The sequence below is a fragment of the Haliotis asinina genome, chromosome 1 (genome assembly GCF_037392515.1).
Source record: "Haliotis asinina isolate JCU_RB_2024 chromosome 1, JCU_Hal_asi_v2, whole genome shotgun sequence".
NCBI classification, from domain to species: domain Eukaryota; kingdom Metazoa; phylum Mollusca; class Gastropoda; order Lepetellida; family Haliotidae; genus Haliotis; species Haliotis asinina.
The window spans coordinates 5,263,004-5,280,582 of record NC_090280.1 but is presented as its reverse complement, the minus strand read 5'-3'; the positions used below and the strand labels follow the sequence as shown (position 1 = coordinate 5,280,582).

The following is a 17,579-nucleotide window of genomic DNA, read 5'->3' as shown; positions in this document are numbered from 1 at the left end:
ATATTTGGTAGATATATCAGTCTGAACCAACAGTGGTGCCTTTTAGTATTTACAGTTTTTTGTGATTCATTATTTTCTCGGTCTCCATGGAAACGTTTTGGACTTAGTCTCAAAAGTTAGAGGTGTGTTTCATTTCTGGAGCAGAACTCTAAAACTTCATAATATCTGTCTGTAAAGTTTGGCTGATATGTGTTGCAGACCCCAAAGTGGTACCTTTTGGTTTTTAAAGGTTTTTGTGATGTATTATTTTCTTGGTTTCCATGGAAACGTTTTGGACTTAGTCTCAAAATGGAGGGATGGGCTTTGTTCCCAGAGCACAACTCGAAAACCATTTCCAAAAACCATTATCTTTCAACAGATCTTGTCAGATATATGAGACAGATCTTGAAATTGTGACTTTGCTGATTACAGATATATGGCATTTATAATTTTCATGAATTACATGGAAACAACTAAAACTTAGCCTGAAAAAACAATGAGTAACTGTCAGATGATTTGTCTTTTCAAACATGTGGTGGCCAGGGGAATATATCATCTTCTGATGACTCTTGTAGTTGTATAATATCCTCTTTATATTTCAGTCCTTTACACAAAATATAGCAGTACACGTCTTTGGCCTGTATTAATTATCAATATGATATGAAATTGATAAATTTACGTCTTTTTTTATGTCATTGAGCATGTAATTCATCATGTTAGGTTATGTATTCACTAATACAGTTGTGCTCCCGGTGTAGCTTATGGGTCTGTGTGGCTGTTCCGTATTACTATGCCCTACTATGCTCGGTTATTTGTTCTTCTAGTGTTCACTGTGAACTTGGTAAGAATTTTGTACTAATTTCCTGTTAAAATATGTGCTAAAAGATTTTTATGTAGGCTTTCTCAAATAATGTCTGGCAATTTGATTCTTATTGTGTCTGGTAGCCAAGAACTGCTGATACTCAGGTTTATGGTGAATCGCCAGGCGTACCTTGGAGGTGCTGTCAGGATAGCATGGAGACTAGGCCCTAGTCCCAGAAGGGCTTGTCAGAATCGATGTCACCTCAACCAAAGAAGTTGAAGTTATGTACGTCCTCCGAGACTAGTCTTCAACTACTAGATCATTGCTGAAACAACGGACCAGCTCCTCTGTGTAGTCCTTTAGCAATGATATTCCTCCCAACAAACGAGACATCTACGACAAATCTGGGGAAGCGTGGGAATTACCTCGCAACATCTGTATTAGATATTGACGGTATAATCTTCAGTTGAAGAACACCGACAATACGACAAGGATTACTGTCTACCTATGTCAGTACAAACAGCGGGAGGTTTCACGTCTATTCTGTCCTCTGTGCACTTGCTCACATGTGTATCTCCGAGACAAGCGCTACTGCGCAAGATTTCACGATGATCGTTTTGCTGCAACAACGGTGATGTCACATCTGCAGTCTGACTGACTTAGAAAGACACTTCGGAGAATGCGGCTATTGGTCGCAAGTCAGGAAGTTGTCAACAGATGTAAACAACCCTTTCAACATTGGAAAGGCTTCATTGGCAACCCAGATAGCAGTCCACAGCGGTATCTGATTGTCTTCACGAGGCAAAGAGGTCTTCTTACAGCAGATTCAATGTTGTTTATCTGGAGGCCTGTAGCAGCCAGTGGGCTGTAAATAGACTTCACATGGAGGACATCTTGCTCACAACTTATAGTTTTTGCGACACTATATGAAGATGAAACGATTCTGGTACTAACATCTTCATTGCAGATGAAGTTCGTGCTACCTCATCGACTGTTTATGAATATTCAGCTGATTGAAATGTTCCCACAACAACAAGCATTGTGACAATGAATAGATTCAGTGCATATCAATTAGATTCATGGAAATCAGTGCTCATTCATCAATTAGAATTATGAGAGATGTCTACATTGTTTTTGCATTCTGTATCATTATGATGAATGCAAACCTGAGGACAATAAAGATGGCCAGAGATTTTGGTTCTCAATAGTAGGCATGTTCAGACTAAAATGTGTCTTTGATATAATGCGTGAAGAGTGCTGATGCATTTTTTCGCATTAATTTCATGGTTTACAGTACCACCTTTACAGTGGGGGAAGTACTGGATGTACTTACATGGCAACTACAGAATCCATTGTTGTCTGACTACCGATTCTGTCGGAATCTGTAAGCAGGTAAGTGTGAGTCAGGATATGGAAAAAATATGTAATTTTCTTAATAAAATTGATATTTTATACTTACCCTGACTCATGATGTCAAGTTCTCCCTACCATCCCTACTCAGACACGTTGGATTCTCTGCAGTTCTTGTGTTGGGCTTATGGAATTAAGGAGAAAGTGAGAAACGGGGGCTGGTCATGTGACCGATGTGGCGGGAAACAGGTAGATTCCTGTGGGTGAGTGTCATACTATGTCTGCTTCAAAAGAAGGGAACATCAAGGGATTTCAGGTGTTACACTATCTTCACACAGAGGGAAACAAAGAAGCAAAGTGGGTGTTCTTTAAAGGTCACATGCAACAACAAAATCAAACATGATTAAAAGACATTTATCACTTATTCATGATGTATAAAATGCATTGGTGATTGTGAAAAAACAAACAATCGTAAATCAAAAGTGCAATATTTTGTATTTAGCTTTTCCTCTTTCGAAGTCAGTGCGGCTGGGTGTGCAGTCAAGCGTAACATGGCTCTCTCATTGGCCACTGGTGCGTTCGCCAAAACACTTAGCGGGCTCTTTGTTTATGGCTTGTAAGCCTGATAGGTGTTCATTTCAATTTGCAAATGATCAGTAATAGAAGTTTGCATTGCACATTGTCATCAGCAAACAGGCAGGCAGACATATAGGTGTCAATAAACCAGACATTGAGTTTTCTCTGTGACAGAGTCTGTTTGTCACAATAAACATGGTTTGTTAAATGTAACAAGTATACTATTTATTTGTTTATGTTCACAACCAAGATTAGACTACTGCACAGGGCACCATACTCTACGCAGACATACTGTTTCAAGCTCCACATACCTACTCCCTGCGCATGCATTTGAGCACAGCATAGCTGTTAAAACCAATTTTTTCCCCCAGTACTGGGGGAAAATTAGTGAATTGTTTGAACTCTGATTTCATTTTTTTTTATAGTTTGAATTGACATTTTTGATGATTTGCTTCGGAAAGTGCACACCGTATGGTATCAAAATCTGCAAAGTTGTGTTTTACGTTGCATGTGACCTTTAAGGTTTCAGTATATGAAAGATTTGAAGCACAATTGGTTTACACCTCTATACAAAATTGAATACTAAATAAGAATACTAAACCACAGTGGGTTGCTTAAAGTATTGTCATGTTTGTGTCCTGCTAGGAGAGGAGAAACCATCGGTTCATGCACGAGCTGCGTCACCTGTTTGCCTTGCTGGTCGGCTCAAACAAGAAGTATGTGGATCCGTCCAAAGCTGTGGATATTCTGAAGGAGGCCTTCTCCTCCCCAACAGGAGCTAGTGATAGCCAGCAGGTGGGTTTTGTCTTTTCACAGAGATGATTACAGGCAAAATCTTTCCCGGGGAAAGGGAGAGGCCATGTTCTGGTTGTTACTAATATCATGCCTGGGCCAAATGTTTCTGTTGGAGAGCTCTATTCATGATGTTAATGATGTACTTGCAGGACCAGTAAGTTCCTGTTGGAGGGCTTTATTTGTGATGTTAATGATATAGTTGCAGGACTAGTGTGTTCCTGTCGGAGAGCTTTATTTGTGATGTTAATGATATAGTTGCAGGACCAGTATAATCCCGTTCTTGAAGGGCTTTATTAATGATGTTCTTTACGGTGTTAACGATGTAGTTGCAGGACCAATATCATCTTGTTGGAGTACTTAATTTGTGATATTAATGAACTAGTTGCAGCACCAGTATGTTCCCATTGTTGGAGGGCTTTATTCATGGTGTTAATGACATAGCTGCTGGACCAGTATGTTCTTGTTCTTGGAGGGTTTTATTCTTTTTTCTTGTTTAACAAGAAATAAGAAAAACAATGTTTTACATTGACACCCTGAAATTGGTCATGGTCGCCAAACCGTGAAATTATGAGGTGTGTCCTCATTTTAGTATTGCTTGATGTAGTGAAGAATTCTTCAGTGTATGATTTGTTTTGCAGGATGTCAGTGAGTTTCAACATAAACTCCTAGAATGGCTTGAGGATGCCTTCAAGAAGGATAACTCTGACCCTTCATCCACACAGGAAGTGTGAGTCTTGTTATGTTATTGTGTGTACATTGCTGGGACTGCGCCATCTGAAAGCGTCATAAATACTCAACAGAAAGTAATTTCCATGTTATCCTTCAAATGAAAGAGTACCCTTCCCTAGTATGACGTGTGACCTTTGCTTTGGGACAGTGACATGCGTATTTAACGCACAAATTATCTCATACACGCAGTGAATTTTATGCTTGCGTCATTGCTGACACAATGCTACTGGACCCTAAGTTAAGATAATCAGAACATGTAATTTGTTGTTGTTTATAACTACTTAGTTTATTGTTTGCCAGTTAACTGCTCACAGTAGATTAAATACCTGACCTGCTTTACGTTGTATTTTGCCATTATTAAACAATCTTAGTGGATGCCTTGATGGAAGTTTCATCCTGAATTCGACTCCCAAAGGTATGTCTTTGACTCCCTCTCATGACGCCAGAGAGTCATGATGACTCTAATTTTTCATGTCTAGGACGAACTGTTGGGAACTGTTTGCTTTTGAAACACAGAAATCAGCTTCTTTGAAGGCTTTACTCACTTCCACTGAAAGTTAATATGCCTCTATGAAAACTAGCGGATCAGAAAGTTTACCATGTGGAATCTTCTTGTTGTAGTTTTTCCTGTATGCCGAGAGATTTTGAGTTAGTTTAGTTTAACATCACACTCATCAAACAAGTCTAGGCCAGATAATCCAGTGATAACCAGCATGAGCTGAATTTGTATATGATGACGTGTGTCAACCAAGTCAGCAAAGCCTGACCACCCAATCCAATTTGTCGCCTCATAAAACAAGTATTGGTTACTGAAGATTAATTCTAACTGGATCTTCATGGCTAGTATATTTTGAATGTAATTATTGACTGTACTATGTTCAATATTTTTGTTGATGCATCAGTGCATCCCAATTTGCTTATCAAGAGCAAAATGCTGTTGCTGTCCCTACCTCCCTCCCAGTGGTCATACACAGCACTCTGTGTTATAAGAGTGGAATATCAGCACTGGTTCATGAAGGTTTGAACACCTCACTCATTAACCAACGCAACTGAATTCTTTTGTGGTTTCTTTTACAGGAAGGCAGGATGTTCTCAGCAAGAGGATAAGAAGGATGAGAATCCTGTTGTAGATCTATTTTATGGACAGTTCCAGGCAGAGGGATATCACGAAGGCATGTATTGTGGTTTTATGTTGTTCAGATAGTATCCTGCTTATCAACCATAATCAATTCTTGTATAGTTTTAATTGATGAGATTTAACTACTGAAACAAGCATGTATACCAACGAAATCTGTATGGCTCCAATAGTAACGGCATAGCTGTCATATTACCACCCAACCACATCAGTACACTTCCAGTTGATGTAGACCAGACCATGACCTTATCCTGACTTATGCTTAATTGCTTGTCTCCCTCTTCTGTTTGAAAGTTTGTGGAACACTTGAAATCTCTTAAAGTTCCTTTCTTCAATAGAACACTCATCCATGAGTACCCCCCATTTCCTCACGAAGTGATAGCTTCGGCATCTACACTCACTTTACATGGAAATTGCTCATTTACAACAGTCATGGAAGGCTCTTTTGGGAAAAGATAAGTATGACATAACAATTTTATTCAGAAAATTTTTTTGACAGGAAAGGGATTCACCAATGAGGAGACGTTTGGGCAGTTTCCTTTGCAGGTGAACGGGTTTCGAGATATCCATGAGAGTCTCGAGGGTGCAACTGCCCAGGGCGAGATTGAGGCTGTCAGTAGTGACGTCACTCAGAAATCAGGCCAGGAGGTACGTCTTTGATTTCTGTGTCTTTGCCACATCTTCTGAAACCTTCCATAGATATAGTGCATCTTATTTTCCATTCAGGAATTCTGTGACAGAGATCATCATTAGGCACTGCTGCTTTCCTCTGTTGATGATTCTGGGTTTGAATATGTGCTCAGGAGCTCATGTTTTTACCCTATGTTTTATTCTGGGACAGAAAAGGTCTCTAGCATCTCTTTTTGACCGTGCATAAAATAGTTTTGAAATGTGGCTGGGCCAATGACTGCCTGTAACAAGAAACTACCAATCCTGAACAAATACAGCCAGTTCCCCAAACTATAACAGTAACAAAATCAGGAAATGCTGTTTTGATCACAGTATGTGCTATCCTCTGTCCAAATGTTTCCTGGACCAAAGGACCACCAGACTTGTTTAATTAATAAACCACATATTTTATACACTACAGTTGGCTTTTCGCTACATCAGCCCCAAGGCCCAACTTCCCCTGTTTGCCAGTTTCTCTGATGGTGTCAACACAAGAAGCCTCACATGTCCCTGTTTTGCTGTTTCAGCTATGGTTCTCCCGACTGCCTCCAGTATTGACCTTTGAGCTTTCACGTTTCCAGTTCAACCAGCAGATGGGTCGACCTGAAAAAATACATAATAAGATAGAGTTTCCAAAAGTTATCTACATGGACCGGTAAGTAAATGTTTTATGATTGCCTCATCCGTTCGTAAATGGACTGTTGATTCATTAATATCGTGTTGAATGAGGTAACTGATACTGTGCATTACGGTTCCTGTTTTATACTAGCATCTGCACTTCCCTGACTAAGGTATTTGCTCTTTCAGCTCTTTCAGCACCATGCCTGTGAAACTGACCACCTTGTATTTGCTGTCTGTATACAGTGTATGAAACTCCTACAAAAAGACAGGAAGCCACAGGGCTGATAACTATAAAATATTGCCGGCCCTGTTAACTTGTAACCAGCCCTGTATTAAATAGGAAAATGAGATATTGTGTTAGAAGAAAGTAATTAATGAATTACTTGTAGTGAGGTAAACGAAAAGGTGTGCAAAAGCAAATTTAATAAAACAATGACTTGGTGGTCACTGCCATCAGAAAAGAAAGACTTTATTCATTGGCTGCAAGCATTCTCTAGACCAGTCACATTTAGTGTTAGATAAATGGGTAGGTTGATCTGTGGATGTTACAGTTTGATTGATCATGAACTATACAGACCATCATCTAGTTACCACAACTGAATATTATTTTCGAAATATTTCCCGTAGTCAGTGACATGGTCAAATATATACCCTTGGAAAATATATTGACCCACAGGTCCGGCTACAACATAAAGTTGTAAGCCTGCCATGTAATTAGCAAGCAGCGGGCAGCGGGCCCCGGGCAGACGCTATTTCATACACTGCTGCATGTTTGATGAAATTGTTTGAAACATTCATCTGCATTAATCTTTCATCCCAGAAGGTAATGTGCTGGAGAGATCTTGGAAATGTCATCTCTTCTCTTAATTGTGTTCCATTAGTGCAGGGCCTTACCGTAATACAGTGAATGTGATATCTTGCCCCATGTTTGATTGTGCCCGGTTTGAGCATGAGAGTTTCCTGTGTTGTTAAAGGTATATGGAGAGAAACAAGGCACTGACTCGGCAAAGGCGAGAAGAGGCAAGAAAGCTGAAGGAGGAACTCACTGTGCTGCATGCTAAATTGGATAAGTAAGTCAGTCATATGGTTGTGTAATTTGGTCAGGGGATATGTTTAATGATTGAATCAGTGAGTTTGATTAAATCATATGTCATTGAGCTAGATCCAGTGAGATGGATCAGTGAGGGATGAATCAGTAAGTCGGCAAGATGAGTGAGTAAGTCAGCAAGATGGATCATTAATTCAGATGGATCTTTCAGCAAGCCAGAAAGATGGATAGGATATTTGTATAGCGCAGATGTCCTTGCAACTAGTACATGCTGAAGGCGATGAAATGTTTCAGTAAGTCATCGAGATGAATCAGTAAGTCATTGAGATGGATCGGTCAGTCAGTGGGATTGATCAGTAAGCCAGTAGGATGGATCAGTAGGCCAGTAGGATGGATCAGTAAGTCTGTTAGCTGGATCAGTGTGTCAGTGGGATGGATCAGTTTGTGAGTGAGTCTCTGGGATGGGTCAGTAATTCAGTGAGATGAATCAGGAAGTCAGCAGGTTGGATCAGTAAGTCAGTAGGATGGATCAGATGGTCAGTGAGATGCTTGACCTCATGCTTCCCTGCAATCCTATCCCTGTATTCCGGTGCATGTTCCAGGTTCATCTGTTACGGGTCAGGAAGCAAGCGTTTCCCTCTACAGGATGTGTTGTCGTCTGTGCTGCAGTTTGCAGAGAGTAAACCCAGTTCTGCCACTCCACAGTCACACGATGTTGAGATGGAATCACCAAAACCCAACTTGGTCTCAAAGTAAGGAAACACCCTTCGTTTCACTGGATATGTTGTTGTAGAGTAGATCAAGTTATGTCAGATTGTTTGACCTGAGATATGGTGTATTAAGAAACCTACAAAACAGTACACAAAATATGGTCACTACTTAACGCAAACAGGTCTTGTCTCTTTGAAAGTATGAGAAGCCAGTGCTTTCCCCAGTTCACAACAAAATCTTTTTATGTCATCAGTTTATCACTCCTGTTTTTAACCAATACTTTAATTATTCACCCAGATGTTGAGAGATGCTGCTCATCATATCAATCACTGGTTTATCTGATCTTTTTTTGACAATTAAGAGTCCATCGTCATATCGTTCAAATATACATGAAAACAGTCATTGAACAACAAAATTCATGCTACATTTCTCTTTTATGCTCTAGTTGCAGAACAGAATCTCCCAGCTCTCTCCCAGTCCCATCAGTGGATGTGACCATGTCGTCCCCACTATCTCGCTCCCCCGGCAGGCCCCCCAAGCCTCCGCCAGATGTCCCCAGCCCCTCACCCCGCCATGTGTCAGAGAGTGAACTCCAGGTGCTACAAGACTGTCTCAGACGTTGGCGAACTGAGGTGGAGACTGACGTCAGGGGTGAGTATTTGTCTTCTGTAGGTACAAGTGAGTGATGCCAGGAAGCAATACATCACACCTTAAACATGGTTCATTTCATTTTCACATGTCAAGCTACACAACACAGTTCTTCAGACGCAAAGTCTGTAGGCGCAATGACAGAAGGTTTTTCAGTGCTGAGACTAATAGCCAATGTGACATCTGTATGATTTCAAATGATTTCAATTTTTTTCAGAATTACAGGAGAACATTTCTCGCCTTGAAGATCAGGTCAACAGTATGTACAGTGATGATGCTATGCAAAAAGTGAGTACACAATGTATTGCAGATAATGTTGTTTTCATTTTCAGGCATTCAGGTGTTCGATTGTAAAGACAAAGGGATGCCTCGTGTCAGTGGATTCCCAACTGTCAGGATGAATGGATGGTTTGGCTTGCTGAGTTCGCTGAATGTAATGGTACACCTGGAGTGTGGTGTTGCTCATATATATGTCTGTTAGTCTGGTTCATGTTTCTGATAAGCTGCTACTTAAAATCATTTCCAGGTTACCGGAAGGGTTCGTGACCTGGACTACCGGTTGTCTGACTTGTGACAGATGACTGGTCAAGGTCAGACTGAAGCCTCATAGACTGGACCCCAGTCCCAGACATATCCCAGAATGTTGGTACTTCAAACTGATTTGTTCCTCTGCTTGAAGTCCCAGACATATCCCAGAATGTTGGTACTTCAAACTGATTTGTAGTAGTATAGGGAATAGTGATTCTAAAACACTTTCAAGAAATGCCTCTACAAAGCCTTATTTAGTAAATAAGGCTTTGGTTGGGCCCTTAGCTCTTGCTACTATTACCCCTACTACAAAATTACTGTGCCTTGGTAGGAGGTAACACTGTGCCGTACGGTACGATCAATAATTCTTCTCTTACAAATCCCTTACCCGGCCCATCCCTCAAGTAGTACAAGTTAGGTTCGTCGGCTTTTATATCCACTTTATCTATGTTGTAAGTTTTGACTGACCATATAGGATCGGTGGCTCGCTTACGGCTATCGCCCTCATGTTCCCCCGGCTGGTATAGATACCTCACTAGGGCCCTATCTGGTATCTGTTTCTCCTTCCCACGCAATGGAGCGGCCGACTCTGCAACTATTGATTTTAGTTTGATAGCGTCTGCCGGTTTCTTACCGGTGAGACGGGTGACTTCATGGTTGATTGCCGACACCACCTTGGGTAACCTCGTGACCCATTCAGTCGATCGTTTTCCAGGGGTGGTCATCTCCCTAGCATACTGATAGCCGAACAAGCGCTCAGCCAAAGTCCTATTAAATCTCTCAACTATGGCTTGGCTGCGATGGGCTCCGGCCGTGCCACGCCTGACCTTTGTATCGTGTTTGGCTAGCAGTTGTGACACGGCACCCATGAACTCCCGTCCGGGGTCAACTTGCAGCTCTGTTGGCCACGTCAGTGGGCTGCGTTTGTATATGCGTTCAAATCCTCTGGCTACCTGGGCCGAATCTTTCGTGGTCAAGGGTTCGGCTTCCTTGTAACGACTGGCTACATCCACTACGGTTAAGGCATACTTGTACCTCTTGTCGTGGGGTAGGAACAGTAGGTCTGCCTGGTGAATGCTATTAGGTATGTTAATACCGAACCTCCTTCTAGGCACGTAGCGTGGTGCCGGCAAATAGATCTGCCACAGGGCTTGTTTTTCAAGCCACGCTTTGGCTTCCTCCGGGGGTACTCGCGCTAGTTTAGCTAGCTTATCTACTGCGCTAGCTCCTTTCCAGTACCCACGCGGGCTGTAGTAAATAGCCTCAAATTTTTTCATGTCCATACGCGTATGTGTTTATTCCATCAATAGCTATCCAACGTTTCGTGTCCATAGGCGATAGGGACGTCTTGTTTATAGTCAGTCCGTATATCTTATGCCCATCACTTCTAAGTGTGTTCATTTTATGTCTAAAGGTACGGGTCTTGAACAGGGCTTCCTTGAATCTGGCGTGTTTGATGTGTTGTTTCACCACATACTTCTTAACCCCCTTCGCCTTCCGGATCTCACTATTGTCGGCTTTCAGTATGGAGTACATCTTAGGTCTCAAACCTATATACTCGGCTATGGGCGTGCCAGCACACTCGTCCTTCATCTTACCTAGGACCTTTTTATTTACCGTACTGTGTAGGGTATGGGTCTTAGGGTAGTCGCTGGTGTCGTATAAATCGAGGTGTTTTTTCATGTCCTCGTACACGTCCTCGGTTTGAATCTCCATCAGCAGGGAATCCGTGTCAGTGTACAGTACTTCACACCTGTCGCCGTACTGTTTCTTGAGCTCGTTGTAGTAAAAGTCGTACATCAGGTGTTTGGATAAATCGAGGATGCTCATCCCCACGTAAACAGGCCGGTTGAATTTTATGTGGCTTTTCTTCATGTGTAGGGCAACCAGGTTGTCTGTGAATATCTTACTACGGTTGAATGCCGGATTGGCTATCAATTTCCTGAGCTTGTCTTCCTCACTAGATCTAACCAGCTTCACGGTCACGCGTTTCCTCAGGTTCTCCATAGTCTTACCAAACACCGAGTTGTTCATGAGCTTGTAGAGATTTTTCTCAAAATCACTGGTGGCTTTTTTTCGTAGGTCTGTGTTCATTCTGATGTAGGGCTCCATCCATGGGCTCTGGTCGAACATGAGCACCCTGTGTATTTTGGTCAGCCTCATACCCAACGACAGGTACAGCTGTAGGTTGCGATAGTGAACGATGTACTTGGTCTTATTCATTAAGTTAGGCACGAGTTTTTCAACGTCTGTCACACGCCCACCTGACAAGTTATGTTGGTACTCAGACATCCAGTCTGTGTTAACCCTCATACGTTCGGGTGCAAGGGGATAGCTGTTGTGCGATGTGTGTAATTCCTTGGGATACTCTAAGTCAACTTCGAGGATATACCCTTTGTTCGAATCTGGTGCAACCTCCATAACATCAACGTGGGGTACCCATTCGAATCCCCCTGTAGGTAGATACTGGCTCATGGCCCAGCCGTACAGGTTATTTGCGTCGAGGTAGAGAATGTGATTGGTTGGTTTGTTAGGATCGTAACCTTTCACGTATTGATTATTTGCTTTCGCGTATCGTTTGGATGCCATGGAAATCCCACCTCGCAAGCCTTTCTCAATGAATAGGTGCATGTCGTAATCTGTGAGCAATTCCAAATTAACTCCGGTCTTTTTAAGCAAGGCGTCCCACGACAGACCTGGGCTGGTGTAATACCATGCGGGGTCGAGTTTATACTGCTTTAAACAGGTCCGCCTGAACGTTTCAAACACGTCGGCTAACAGCAGTACATCTGTCCTCAAGTACAGGTCGTGATAATCACCCAGGTTCTTACAACCCAGTTTATTCCATACGTTAGTCGCGTGCAAGTAATCATCTCGTGAGACGGACGCCTCATTCAGCTTGCTATAAAAGCAGTCAATAGGGGGTAGTCTGGTCTCGGTGAACTTGGCCCAACTATCCATGTACTCATAGGGGTACACACCCTTCCTCATAAGCAGGGGTCTAGTCTCGGCGTCTGTGTATCGATCGGTGATAGGGAAGGTATTGTTGGCCTTGACCAGACTGTCGAGTGACGACAGGAGGAACTGAAACGAGTCAATGAACCTAAGTCCGTTTAAGCTGAAGGAGATGTATCTTTCCATGTTGTTGGGGATGCACGTTATATTACCATCGATTTTCGCGATGGCCTGCATGATCAAGTGTGAGTCGTACCCTCTCAAGTTGTGAAAGACAACGGGGATGTTTATTGTCTTAGGGTTGATTTTAAGCTTGAGGTTGCACGCGTTGTGAGCGGCGCCTCTATACTTACCAGTTATGTGACAGTGATCTCTCACCGAATCACCGTTAAGTGGTGAGTCGCACACGTGACAGTTAGTGCTACTAGCGTGAGCTAGCCTGTCGGCTCGGGTCATACGCATGGGAGCGATTCTATACAATGCATTCCTAATAATTTTTTCTTCCTCCTGCAAACACTTTAGAAACCTTTCAGCCGCGTCAGGGCCTCTATACACTACCGGAGCTTTAGTTTCCCCGTCACAACGGACGACAATGTATCCAAAACCGCAGGCCTTATGTTCCTGGGTTTTGTGGGTGAAGCTACCCCCACTAGGGGGTGTGGGGGATTCCCCAACCACTAAGGCTTCGAAGTCGGCGTATATAATATAAGGCACAGACATTTGGTTCTTGTGGTTATTGAATTTTAGGATATTGTCACCTTCCTTAGGCATGTCGACTCGTATGGCCGTCTGCCCCACACCTTGGCAATCCTCCCGGTGGGATTCTAATAAATCAGCTCGTGTGAAGCCGTGTAGGCATCGCTCACAGAAGTGTTTTTTCCCTCTGTATGCCGATTGGTCACACAACAGCCTCCTAAAGTGTTTTATCCATGTGTAGTGATACTTGTCACCTTTCTGGATCATGAATATATTGATAACTTGGCGATCCTTCACCGGGCTGACCCTGTGTACTATTGTTGTGTTACCTTCGTGCCCAAAGACATTTATAGCCAGATTATTCTGTTTTTCTACTTTAGTGATCTGAGATATGGGGGTGGGTTCATCTATACCATCCCAGTTGAGCCCATCGTCCTGTGGATAATTAGAAGCCCTGTTCGGATTAGTGTCAGCTGGAAATAAAGCTGACCTGATAGCTAACCTCAGGCAATCGTTTCCTCTATTCTTAACGTTTACTATGGCTTGTTTGTTCTTATAGTAGGGGGGCAAGGCTAGGTATGACCCGCCTCTGAACGGCACGTAGTTAGCTATGTCTAGATAGACGTTATCGATTTTATCTACAGCCCACCCGGACCCCAAGTGTGTGTAGCGTTCTAGGTATTCTCGTATCTGCTGAAAACTATTATCGATTGATGCGTCAATGGTCTCTGCATGTGTGACGACCTCTTGTTGACCTCGGAAGTAAGGCTGAACATACTCAGTGGCCCCTGTGGGGCCCTCCTTATCGAGCGACATTTTCACTGTGATCTGAAACTTGATACTTCCTAGATTATTTAGTTCCTGGTTGACCTTATCAGCTATCAGAGGCTTGATATCTATAATGTCTATGTTTCTATCAACGTGCATGCGCCAACCTCTCAAATAGTTACCTACAGCGCGCTCAGTGCTCACGAACTGTAGGTCAATAGCTCTATTCTGCCGTAATAATTCTAAAAGCTGTGGTTTTCTCATACGGGAATACCCGCCTAAACCCAAATCGTGTGCCTCGGCTTTCAGTTGTTTTACAGTGGGAGGTTTTGCTACGGGGGCATGTGATAACAATGCGGTTAACCCGGCTCTCCCCAGGTTTGAATAACCCGTGTGCCCAAGCTGTTTTGCTTGAGCTTTTAATTGTTTTACCGTAGGAGGGGCTTCTAAACCTAGTAATCTCAACAATGCTGACTTCCGCATTCTAGAATACCCGATAACACCTCTCTGTTTTGCGACCCGCTTGAGCTCGCTTACAGTAGACATCGTGTTTACACCTAAGAGAACTAATGTCTAATTGGTTCACAGTAAGGGGAGGTAACTCTTAAGTGGCTATCTTGAGCAGTCGCCTACGTTCTTTTATGTAGCCTTTTTTATTCTCGTAGATGAGTTGATGTCTGACTACGTTCGCTCCGTGAGCTTTACATAGACAGTAGTGCCCTTTAACCCCGATACCACACACAGAACACGTGTAGTTAGGACTTCCCATATGGAAACAACAGAACCCCTGATTCCTGCATTTCCTACCACAGGCCTCGGTCTTCCCCATAAGTATATATTCGCATCGGTATGGAGCGGGTCTCATGTTTACTTATATAGGTATTTTAGTTTAATTGCTTTGCAACCAACGCAGTAGCTGCTATACCCAACACTATGAAGCCCAGTTCACGATTCATTTGTCCCTTGGATGGTGTGTAGTACTGAGCGAGTGTGGGTTTATTGAGCGGTTCCAATTGTTTACCAGTTAGTAAATAGTATTCTTTCATTGCTTCATCGACATCGTAGAATGTTTTAATGGCATGGTTTTCACGCTTGAGCTGTTCATTAATAAAATCGATCCTCTGGAGGCGTTTTTTAGCGTACTCGGCCTGTGCTCTTTGTAAGTTCTCAGTAGCGAGATCGTGCCGCTTCCTTTCTTCCTGTATTTCAGCCGCGTGATCATCTCGTAGTTTCGAGAAGAGGAAATTACTCCCGGAAAATGCCAGGGCATTCACTAACGCCCCACCGACCATCATAGCTATCGTGGCCATCCCTATATTTATTTCATTATATTATCAGGTATTATTCCTTGTTTTACTAGGATGTCTTTTGTGGCCATCGCCATACCAAGGTTCATTATGAGCATACCCATATCCTGCAGGTTGAAATCTAGCTTGATAGTTGGTTGTTTAAGCACCATTTTAGTCAACCGAGCGTACCCTACGGCTAGACTGGCTACCACTGTGGCGTGGTATGCGTCGTTGACGAACGTTTTCCCCTCAGACATTATGTATATATAAAAATATTTTAAATTATAACATGATATGCGGGTCAATAGTGGGGGATACCCCCACACCCCCACTGTTGGGGGTGGGTGGTGGCTCACTGTGGGAGGGTACCCCCACGTATAACCACGAGATAGCCAAGGCAGCAGTTACACCTACAGCCAACAACAGTCGGGTTGGGTTGGTCACTTTATGTTGGTTACACCACCGTTTTTTACCGGCAGCTACTCTCTTAGGATTCTTCTGTCTGGTTACTGTTGAAGTGGTCTCCACCGTCACTGTTGGGGGTGGGGTATCCTCCACTGGGGTCTCCACCGTCACCTCGGGACTCACTGGTTCCGTCACCTCGGACATCTATACTATTATTATTATTCTTTCTCTCAAATTGACAATGTTTTGCTGTGATAATCGCCGCCGTCACTGGAGCCAACAACATACCATATTTGTGGTACAGCCCGCAGCTGATAGAGCTCACGGCGTGTTCGATAAAAGGGTCCTTCTCGAGGTCCTCCCACAGGTAAAGTCGGCGCTCTGGTGGAATGGGAAGGAAGTGTGATACAATACCGGTGTATATCTGGGTCATAGCCGATCCTATTGTCTTTGTCATTTCTGCTCCGAGCCGGGACTCGTATCTAGCGTACAGCTTATCGATTTCTTCGGCTGACATTTTGTGAATTTTATCCGGAGTGTAGTCTCCAAAGTAATGTTTGGCTTTGCCGCCAACAGCCAACGCCACCAGTTTCTCTCGCTTGGGGGAATCCCCAGTGGGTGTACCCCCCAACTGTTCGAGCAATTCCTCACACTCCATCTTATAATATAACAAGCAAGATTTAGTTTTAACTATATAATACCCGATGCAGACAAAACACAGAGAAATGAAGGTTAAGTTGCACACGACAAATACTTCAAATATCATAGCTTTGCTTAGCTTTGCTTAGCTTTGCTTAGCTTTAGCTTAGCTTTGCTTAGCTTTAGCATACTATATATGCTACTGGTTGGTCGGTTTTTAGAACGAGCTTAGCGTGTTTAGTTTCAGCGAGCTGTTTCTTCACCCGTTCCCGTTCTAATTTACTCATCACATCGTTCTCTCTCAAACACTCCTCGAACGAATCCCTGTCCTTGCAGTGAAATAAGGCCACCCATCGCGTCTGCTCCCTGAGGTCTTTCAACACCGAGTTGAACTTCTGCGTTAGCACCCAGACGCTGTGATTTGCATGCCGGCCGGAGAAGGCCAGGTACGATAGCATGTCTCTCTTTTTTGTTATCTCGCGATTAGCGCTGCAGTCGTCCAGTATGAACAGCGTCGGTTCCCCTTTAAATTTCTCGTGAAGAGCTTTCAACCAGTCCTGCAGGCGTGTTCCAGGGTCGATTTTGTGTACATCCGGGTCCGTCATCACCCAAGGTCGCGTGTACGTTTTATTCATGCTCAGAGTAGGGCACATGATAACAATGTTATCGAACACATCCTTGTAGTAACCCTCCAACATATCCAACACGAAAACGGTCTTCCCACAGCCAGTCTGCCCGCATATGATAGCGCAGTGTGGGTCAGTGGGGAGGTGGGGCAGTTTATTGTTGGGGGGTGTGGGGGGTACCCCCCATCAGTAGATGGCTTGCACGAATCTCCCATTGTCTATATTAAGTTGCGCGTCCATAATAACGTACAGATATAATTTCAACTTACCAGCGGTTTGAGCCTTCTTAGTAATCTGGATGGTTATCCCTTCGCTGCCGTTATCTATACGACGCCCGCTGCCGTGCAGTTTATCATCATCCGTGGATCGCATGTCCAACCATAGGGCATACTTGGTGGTCAGGTATTCACCGATCTGCACGGAGCCGAGGTCCAGGTCCTTTGTTATGTAGTCCCCCACTGGTAGCTTTTTTATCTCATCCCACTGCTGGTGTGGTCTCATACCATGACTGAACAGCTGGTTGGGCACGCCCTCGATGGTAACTTCCACCTTTTCAATCTCGGGGTTGAAAAACTTCTCGCTGTCCCTCCGGAATGGATCGTAATCCTCC

At 43.3% G+C, this 17,579-nt stretch overlaps 1 protein-coding gene across 1 annotated transcript in view; it reads left to right on the top strand.

Annotated features, from left to right (window-relative positions):
* The window catches only part of LOC137286571 (ubiquitin carboxyl-terminal hydrolase 25-like), a 43,082-nt gene that overhangs the window by 8,900 nt on the left and 16,603 nt on the right, over positions 1 to 17,579 (top strand). The window contains exons 7-15 of the mRNA XM_067818510.1: positions 3,353 to 3,502; positions 4,141 to 4,229; positions 5,309 to 5,403; positions 5,866 to 6,014; positions 6,563 to 6,690; positions 7,631 to 7,726; positions 8,307 to 8,456; positions 8,861 to 9,066; positions 9,281 to 9,351. Of these exons, the coding sequence (XP_067674611.1) occupies positions 3,353 to 3,502; positions 4,141 to 4,229; positions 5,309 to 5,403; positions 5,866 to 6,014; positions 6,563 to 6,690; positions 7,631 to 7,726; positions 8,307 to 8,456; positions 8,861 to 9,066; positions 9,281 to 9,351 (1,134 nt within the window). The remainder of the gene's footprint in view (positions 1 to 3,352; positions 3,503 to 4,140; positions 4,230 to 5,308; positions 5,404 to 5,865; positions 6,015 to 6,562; positions 6,691 to 7,630; positions 7,727 to 8,306; positions 8,457 to 8,860; positions 9,067 to 9,280; positions 9,352 to 17,579) is intronic.